General features: G+C 50.4%; 2 protein-coding genes across 2 annotated transcripts; one reads left to right on the forward strand and one right to left on the reverse strand.

Moving 5' to 3' along the window:
* Positions 1-859: 859 nt before the first annotated feature.
* On the forward strand, positions 860-1,954 carry POSPLADRAFT_1055992 (hypothetical protein; the record flags this gene model as incomplete). The annotated part of the gene is made up of 3 exons (XM_024480719.1): positions 860-1,427; positions 1,489-1,518; positions 1,572-1,954. The coding sequence occupies 3 exons, from the start codon at positions 860-862 to the stop codon at positions 1,952-1,954; spliced, it is 981 nt and encodes a 326-aa protein (XP_024339409.1).
* Positions 1,955-4,347: 2,393 nt separating this feature from the next.
* Positions 4,348-5,089, reverse strand: POSPLADRAFT_1039682 (hypothetical protein; the record flags this gene model as incomplete). Its single annotated transcript, XM_024477581.1, has 3 exons — positions 4,854-5,089; positions 4,743-4,806; positions 4,348-4,549 (listed from the first exon to the last, which is right to left on the reverse strand). Coding segments are annotated over exons 1-2 (241 nt in total), but the record flags the coding sequence as incomplete, so codon positions are not given.
* Positions 5,090-9,783: the final 4,694 nt, after the last annotated feature.

Below are 9,783 nucleotides of genomic sequence, written 5' to 3' on the forward strand. Positions count from 1 at the left end.
AAAATGACTGGGATTCAATCGGCCATGAGTACGGCATTCCACCTGCAGACTGACGGCGAGACAGAATGAGTAAACCAAGCGCTGGAGATCTACCTCTGCTGCTTCACTGCCAATGATCCGGATAAGTGGGCTGACCATCTTCACACCATGCAATTTGCTCACAACTCCCGCAAGCATTCCACGATGAAGACATCCCCATTCAAACTCATGATGGGATACGAACCTCGCGGAATACCCACCGCGCACCCTGGATCAAACACGCCGCAAGCAGCTTATCGCCTCAAGGACTTGCAAAACATCCGTGAGGAAGCACATGCGGCAATGGAGATGGCCCAGAATGTCCTGGCCAAGAGAGTAAAAAGGAAGGGGGGTTCCTTCCGTAAAGGTCAGCTGGTATGGCTAGACTCCCGGAACTTGAAGCTGCCGTACCCGTCCAGGAAACTAGCCCCGAGGCGAGAAGGGCTGTTCAAAGTCCTAGACAAGATCGGAACGGTCGCGTACAAGCTAGACCTCCCTAGCACCTGGCGAGTCCACCCCGTTTTCCACGAATGGCTTCTATCTCCCTATTCAGAAACAGAGATCCATGGTCCGAACTACACGAGGCCACCTCCTGACCTTATCGAAGGCGAAGATAACTACAAAGTCGAAGCCATCATCAGACACTGAGAGAACAAGAGGATGCGACGCCGGGAATATCGCGTCAGGTGGAAGGGTTACTCAACAGCCGATGACTCATGGGAGCCCGAAGCAAACCTAACAGGGACTGCGGACGAAGTGCTAACGGAGTACAAGAGGAGGAAGAACTTGAACTGATTCGACAGCAGCTCAACCCAGTCGCTACACCCCTACTCATACCAACATGTCCTCCACCCTCTCGTTCCTCGACCAGTTCAACGCCCCCTCAACCGAGGGCGGAAAGAGGATTTCGATCTACACCCCTAAGCACACCCATGTCGGCGACAGCGCTTTGCTGACGCTACTCCTCAGTAACCCCACCGACATCTTCAATAAACTCAAAACCCACAACCCCGAGGCAACCAATGCCACCGATCGCGCTGCACTAGAAGCGTACCTCTCTGCCCGCCGCGAATACGACGAGGCTGTCAAGGCAGCCAACGAGGCCATCGACCACCACAAGCAGCTCCTATGTCAACAGGACGACCGTGTCCTCACCGAGCTCATTCAACTCGACAATCTGAAAGTTGCCCATTGCTTTCAACCACTCCTACCACGCAGCATCTGGGCGCGACACAGCAAATTCATCCTGCGCGCCATCCCCAACGCATACCTACCCCTACCCGCACCCCTACCGACATCTGCCTTCAGGCGCCCTCCGATCCTGTCCCCTTTTCTCCAAGCAACGCCGCGGAGCACTACCATCCCGGCTAACTGGCAACCCAACCCTGGTTGGACCCCGAAGGGAAGCTGTAGGCGATGCAGATCATCTCAACACTGGGTACGGGACTGTCTGGACACATGATGCGCAAGATGCGAAAAAGAAGCCCCTGGACACCTGGAGTGAGAGTGTGGAACCAGGCCGATGAAGCGACACGTATCCGCACCACCTGAAGAGCCTGCGCGATGCGTGGGGGTGGTCATCGACAATGTGTTCGTCAAAGGAATCATCAACGAGGCGAAGGAGAGGAAGGAAAGAGAGAGGCAGATGAAAGCGGTACCCATCCCTCCACCATGCAGCGCTAACCCCGAACCCCAGGCCAGTCCCATCGCGGGATCCTCACGCCCCCACCCCAATACACCCATCATCTTTCGCAAAGTCGACCCCAACTGGACACCCAACACTACTCAATGGATGTGGGACAGCTCCTGGCCGCGTCAGGAGCACCTCTCTGGCGAGGAATGGAAGAATGTGGGGAGGAACACGCGCAACGAGTGGTTCGATGAACAGGAGGACAATGGCATAGACTGGGAGTTGTATGGAGATGGTGAGCAGTAAGTAGTCGAATGGGACTTCGACTCTGGTAGGGGGGTAATGAAACATTTGTCTTTCCGTTCTATTTCTTGTACTACTAGTGCCCATACTGGTGCCTGTCTTAGCGCTCACCCGCAGGTTGAACATTATGTAGCTTACATAATGGGGTCCGTGCGCACTTCATACCTGGTAATGTACCACTATGTTTCTTTCTTTCCTAAACACAACCACACAGATACAGTGGTCCGTGCATAGCTGGTACTTGTATAAATAGTTGTACCATTAGTTGGTCAGACCCTAAGTTCAACCTGGTTATTCATTCAAGTCTCTGCTCCTCTTCACTTGGGGTGGTAGTCATTCTCGACTTCCTTGCTCGATCTTCAGGACGACGTACTGTCCATAAGTCCTCGCTCATTGTCTATGAGTCAGGCATTGATCTAGGAGTGTAGACCATTGTATCACGACCTCTGTACTTTACGCTCAAACAGACAAGTCGTTATCTACTGTACAATTAGATTAGAAGGGACGGCAGTGCGCGGCACAGCTCAGGCCCCACTGACACAGCCATGTTGACTCACCGGCCCCCAGGGCTGCGTCAGCATGCTGTGCACGGACCAGCTGCGCATGAACCAGCGCACACAGCCTGCCCTTATCTTCCCCTGTATATAAGCCGGCCTCTACTGCCCTAGGGACCTCAGTTTCGACCTCTTGTCCCTAGGTCAGTAAGCCCTCCTTTGTATTCTTTTCTTACCTTACTACCTAATACATTTATTGTCCCTAGCCTTAGGTTTGAGCATCACTCACCATCGCTTTGGTATGGATTAGTTGAACACCCCCAGCGTCCTTTGTTTGGTTTTCCCCAGTCGCTTGACCCTAAGTCACAACAATGACCAGCAACCGGCGAGTCGTGGTGGATCTTGACAATATCCTACCGGAGCTCCGCATCCTTTGGGACATAGACCAGTCCATGGAACAACAGAAGCCCTTGTTTGGCATTCCACTCCTCAAAGCCCTTCTGCAGCCGAGGTGGACTGAGGTCCTGCACCTTCTCAAGTGCCTTAGCCACTGCCCAATCCTTGTTTGAACATTCCCTGATGTGTTTCAGGAGCAACTGATCGGCTGTCACCAAAGCATGCCCACATTGTGTGGCGGCAATGCGGAAGCATTCCTGTTTGAGGACAATCTGATTGGTGTTGTCATCCTCATCGCCGATCTGATGGTCTGATCAACGTGACAGGGCATCAGCCTTTCCATTTGACGTCCCGGCCTTATGCGTGATGCAGAAATCGAAGCAAGCCAGGAACAGTGACCATCGCGCTTGACGACATGTGAGGTGCTGTGATGTGCGCCAGTACTCGAGGTTATTATGATCGGTCATGATCTCGAACTGGTTGGGTAACCCTTCGAGATAGTGGTGCCATTCATCTAGCACTTCGATGATCGCAAGCATCTCCTTATCGTAGATCTCATAATTATACTGGGCGGGGTCCATAGCATGAGATCGGAAGGCAATCGGGTGCCATTTGCCGACATCCTGCTTTTGCATCAACACGCCACCAGTGACATACCCTGAAGCATCAACTTCAATGCATGTTTCCCAATTAGGGTCATACAGCGCCAAGACTGGGGTTGTGACAAAGAGCCACTTGAGCTCATCGAAGGCATGCTGCTCCTCTTCGCCCCATTGCCATGGGTTGTTCCCTGTGAGTTGGTCGAGTGGTCGCAAGATCTTAGCAAAGTCTTTAATGAAGTGGTGGTAGAAATTGGAGAACCCCCGGAACTTCTGGACATTTTCTTTGTTCCGGGGTACCAGCCACTCATGAATTCCTTTCAGCTTCGCAGGATCCATTGCTACCTCATTGCCACCGAACACACAGCCAACGTAGTCGACCTTGGGAACATCCCATTCACATTTCTCAGGCTTCAGGAACAGATCGTTGTCCTGAAGGCACTGAGAAACCAGTTCCACATGAATTCACTCCGTTTACTGTGTGAATGTCCGATTTCACATGGCAAGGGTGTGAAAAATGGATGAAACACAGTCAACACCGTGAATGGATGAAATCCACCCGGCCCTCCTGACGGATGAATTTCACCAGAAAAGCGGCGGGTTTTCATCATGCAGAATGATGAAGGCAAACAATTGATACATTGCATCAATTCTGCTAATGGCTACTAATGTACAGATCATTTCTGTGTGAGCGTCCATTAACTGCGAACACAAACATGCTCTTCAACTCATTGCACCACATATACAATAGAGTGCCCATCCTCTGACCATCAAAAAGGGTGCTTTATTGTAGGCTGCCTAGGGGAGACAAACAAATTACCGGATTTAGGATGAAGGATGCTCCAATGGGTTGGTCAGCATAAGAGGTAACGCGCAGCACCACACCTCTCTTGCAACCGGACTTGTCGACTCCCGTCACTCAACATCTCTCCTCATGTCATATCGACGACTCACGCTTACGGTGCAATGGACGTTGGACCTGGTAGCCATATGCACGGCAAGAAACATGTGAAGTGGAGTATGTTAGGGTCCCCGCATTTGTGAACATTGTCGAAGAGCAAAAAAAGGTGCGGTGTCAGCGTTCAAAGCCAAGGTTCAGTGACTCGAAGGTACATTGTTTAGCAAACAAAGTTGCTCCACAGGTAACGAGTTGGACTTGCAGGTGGAGATGGGACTAGAGAGTGACAACCGACTGTTTGAGTCGATCCAGGTGAGTAGTGGGTTCCTTGCCGAATCTTGACCAGAACTCACAGTATCTCTGAGTGATCAACACAAATGCACTATTAACATTGTTGCTAATAGCTCTCACCTTAGTCTACCACGGTATCGACATGATAAGACAAATATTGGACACATCATGCTTCTGGTAAGCACACGTCTCAATTGCAGGAAATGGCACTAATAATATGTCAGGCACACAGCCCTGTCTTGAACACTTTGCGTGCGATTGGGCAACTGAAGAGGATGAAGAGATCGAGCACAAGAGTGCTCATAGGGAGGGTAAAGACTTGTGAGCTAGGCATCATGCGCGTGCGGTTTGAGATGGCAAGGATAGAGGCTTCGAGCTCATGCATAAGATAGTGATTGAATGTTCGCATGACAGAACCCTGTAATATGTGTATTGATAGATGATATATATGTCTTCTGACCGATGTATCCTACCCTGGGCTCGAGTGCCGATCTACTCAGCTATTTTCTGGAAACATTTGTTTCTCACTACTGCTGAAATTCATCCGCTATGATGAGGGTTTTGCTCGTGTTCTTACTGGTGGAATTCATCCATTGTGATGGAGTTTTCACCCATTATCCGGATGAATCCAGAAAATCCAGCGCTGGATGAATGGGGTGCACTTTGTTCGAAATTTCGGATGAATTTCACACTCTTATTTTGCACTCTCGCTGGATGAAAATGCCACTGTCCAGATGAAAATGCATGCACTCTGTGTGTGAAAAGTACACAAATACCATACATTTCACTGGATGGATTTCATCCAATATAGGTCTCTCAGTGAAGGCAGCAAAGAACCTCATGTGTGACCTTCTCATGCTCCTTCTTATTGGTAGAGAAGACAAGTATGTCATCCAGGTACACGAGGACCTTTCCGCCGGTGATGAGATCATGGAAGATATCATTCATCATCGCCTGAAATGTTGCGGGGGAATTGGTGAGGCCGAAAAACATCACCAGGGGTTCATACAGCCCCCGGTTAGTTACAAAGGCAGTCTTCCATTTGTCACTGGCTTTGATCCGGACATTATTGTATCCCCATCTGACATCGAACTTTGTGAAGAGTGTGGCACTGTGGAGCTTATCTACCATTTCGGCGATCAGCAGCAGTGGATAGCGATTTTTGATGGTGATTGCATTCAACCGACGGTAGTCCTGCACAGGTCAAAGTGTCCCTTCCTTCTTTTTGATCAAGAAGAAGGGGGATGAAATGGGCAACTTTGACTCGCGTATGTAACCTTTCGCCAGCTGCTCCTTTAGGAACTTGTCCAGCTCCTCCTGCTCGTTGTTCGACAGCAGGTACACCTTTGAGTGGAACTTCGAGTAGCTGGGTACGAGCTTGATTGCATGATCATATGGCTTCCTTTTGGGTAGCCATTTTGATGCTTTCTTGGAGAAGACTTTCAGGAACTCGTGATACTGCTTTGGCATGGACTCCTCGGCAGTCTTAACAACATTCTTCTTGATCTCCTCCTCAGCGAACAGCTGGGAATATATATGTCCTGCTGCAATGAACAGCTGAGGGGCACCGGGAAGCATGATGCCATGTTTCCAGGCCTCAATCAAGTCGGCCTCTTCCCACTTTATCTCTTCCGGATCTTCCTCAGGCTCAAAGTCCGGGAGTACCTTACTCCGGCAGGTGCCTATGACCAACCACTTGGACTTTGGCAAACACCTGTGCACTGTGGGCCTGACCCCCGTATCACACGCAGTTGCTGCTTGCTCCATTCGGCCAGTCTTCCTGGCACCGCACATTTTAGGACATCATGACAGTTTGAACAAGCCTGTCTCCCAATCTATTTTGGGGTTGTGCTTATGTCACCAATCCAGCCCAACAATCATGTTCTCTGGACCTATGTCTGTGACTGTAAACACTATCTTCTCGATGTGATCTCCTATCTGCATCTGTAGCACAGCTACTTCCGAGATGCTTCCATCTTTATTGAGTGTTCCATCGATATTGTAGAGCGGAATTGGTTCCTTCAATTTCCGTGTTCATACTCGATTCTCCATGATGAAACACTTGTTGATAAACTTTGTGGTGGCTCCGCTGTCCACCATTGCAACTATGTCCTTGTGCCATCTTTCTCCTTTGAGGCATACTGGAATGTGGAAGTGCTGGGACCTGTGGTCCAACTCGTAAACATTTGCAGTCGCCAATACATTGTACACATTGTTATTACGAGGTCCGACGCATGCAGCACGAAGTGTGGACCAGATCAAAAAGATTCCTCCTTCATCACCCAATAGTGCTCGAGCTCCTCGTGCATCGTCTTCACCTGTGCCATCAAGTCCGCCAGCTTGGATCTCTCCAATTTCCCTGAAGCGGCACTTGTACTCGCTGAGGATGAAGTGATGGGGGCGCTTGTTGAGGCCTGGGTGGAACCCGAGGCAACCGTAGCCCACGCATCAGCGCGTTTGGTGTAAGGCTTGTCCTTACAATTGGGGCACTTGAAGTGTTGGTACCCTTTCTTTCCACAGCCAAAGCAATTGCCTGGGAAGTCTCCTTTTCTGATGGCCGCATTGATGCTGGCCAAAGCACCTTGCGATCAGGGTGCACCACCATGTGCACCACCACATCCTCCCTGAGCCAAAAAGAAGTTATTCAACTTGGGCTGTCAGGCCCAACTGATATCGAGTTGTTGCTCGACTGCTGTGGCATGCTTGTCAGTGTCTTCTCATGTGGTGAATGTCTTGAGCTCGATTTTGCGGTAGACACGGGAGGGGATGCCGCTCAGGTACTTGTTGCAGAGTTCCAAGTCCCCATACTCGGAACGGTCCACCAGACCCTTGAACAGTGCGGAGAATTCCGCGGCAGTGTGTCTTTCACGCATCAATTTGTCAGTGCAGAGCTTGGCGAGCTCTACCTGTGCCACCGCTGTGTTGTCGAGATTGCCGAAGTGAGCCTTGAATGTGGCAGCGAAAGCTGCTTCATTGGTGAAGGGCATTGTGGCTCCTGGGGTACTGATCTGAACCGATACAAGCCGGGCAAAGATTGGAGTGGCCCAGGTGTGGGCATCGCCATCGAGGAGGCTCAAGGCAACCTGCACTTTGAGCTCGATGGTGGTTAGTGCAGTATTTCCCTGCCAGTATACTCGCAACTGGGACAGGAATTGGTTGCACTCGATGACAGTTTTCCCATCATAGCGAAGGGGAAGGAGGAGTTTCAGTACCTCCTTGTCGACTGGGGGTGGAGAGGACATTATCGGCGGCAGGGGGGGACGGAGAACAGCCTGGGGGCAAAGGTGGTGGTTGTGGCTGTCCGTGGGGCGGACTTCGAGGGGAGCGAGTGTGCGAGCGGCCTCTTGGCGGCAACAATGATGGAGGCACTGAAGGAAGCCTGGGGGTGGAGTGACGTACATCAGGGACTGCTGACATGGAGGGGAGCACAGTCGGTGACACGGCCCGACTGAGAACTGCAGACTCAGACTCCGAAGCTCCTTCTTCACTCTCAGCAGGCTCTGGCTCTGGCGCAGGGTCTGCAGGGAGATCGGTGTCTCCTCATGTTTGACTTGGACCGGCAACTGGTCGGGGTAGGTGGGAGCTGGGGGAGATAGGGCGGGAATGTTGAGACATGGATTGTGATGCGAGAGTGCTTCAAGGACCGAGCAGATGTTGGGCCCTTCGGATGGCCTTGTAATGTTTGTAATCCTGCTTGATCGATCAAGGTGTTCGGTTGGGGCATGGCTGCTGCTTGCAGGCAACAATGAGAGCAGAGGCACCATCGGTGATGTAGATGTCAATGAGGTCCTTTGAGTCAGAGGCATGGATAAGGCCTTGACAGGCAGCCACGATGGAGGGAGGAAGGGAAGGTGCGCATACTATGAAAGGTCGTACTAAGCTAGCTTACACCTACAGCACCCAAGGTAACACTAGGGTTCACAGTTCACATGGGATCCAGTACTGCTTTTGGCTAGTATGCAGCAGGAATTTAGACCACGTGTCCGTGAGGACAAGTATTGCCCACTGAAGTGCAGATACTGAAGAGTTCGTCCCTCAAGTGGTGGCAATGTATTGTAGGCTACCTATGTATCATAAGGTACAGTAGGGGTGTGCACCACCCGACCTATAGGAAGTGGAAGTGAGTGTGATGGGTTCCGATGAACACCGGCAGCAGTGAGGAGTTTCAACCTAATGTTGCGGCTTGGGGTCAAGCGACAAGGAACAAACAAATGGAAAGGCTGGGGGCATTCAACTTAGTCTCACTGAAGTGATGGTGAGCAACGCTCAAACCTAAGGCTAGGGACAAGATAATATATTAGTTAGGTAAGAAAAGGAATACAAAGGATGCTTACTGACCTAGGGACAAGAGGTCGAAACTGAGGTCCCTAGGGCAGCAGAGCCAGGCTTATATACAGGGGAAGATTAGGGCTGGCTGTGCGCGCTGGTCCATGCACAGCTGGTCCGTGCGCAGCATGCTGATGTGGCCCCGGGGATCGGTGAGTCATCATGGCTGTGTCAGTGGAACCCAAGCTGTGCTGTGCACTGCCGTCCCATTTAATCTAATTGTACAGTAGATAACGACTTGTCCGTTCAAGCATATAGTACAGAGGTTGCGGGTTCGAGCCTGTGGAAGGGAAAAAATTAAAAAATGGCTAGACACCATGTCAACTCGTGACACTACATGTGAGCTTCAGAACACAGTCACAGTTATGTGATTGGATGGTGTAGTTCCCATGCAATAGAAGGATCTTTGAGGTCAAGTCTCAAACAACAGAATTCATTGCTAGTAATTCTTTCCAGATGTCTAGCATGTATCTCCCAGCTGGAAAGTGATATATAGTACCCAAATCATCGTTGAGAAGCATAAACAAGTGTGGGAACCCTGCCAAAAGTAGCATACAACCTGCCTTTTTAGGTGAATATGACTTTCTGCTATTTCATGTTATTGAGGCACATACCTATGTCAGGCTGGTACTTGTACTTATCTGATCTAGTCATAGGAGTGTATATAACATACTACAAGCAAGTTCCACCCTCACAGACACTCTGGCGGCTTTGCAACAGGCAGTTACCCTAAATGATACTAGTGTTGCCAGGTATTGTATCAGTAACAGAGTGGCCAAAAGAGCTTACACTGTCATATAACTTTACACAATCATGCATAAGGTATAC

Source organism: Postia placenta, assembly GCF_002117355.1.
Source record: "Postia placenta MAD-698-R-SB12 unplaced genomic scaffold POSPLAscaffold_6, whole genome shotgun sequence".
NCBI lineage: Eukaryota > Fungi > Basidiomycota > Agaricomycetes > Polyporales > Adustoporiaceae > Rhodonia > Rhodonia placenta.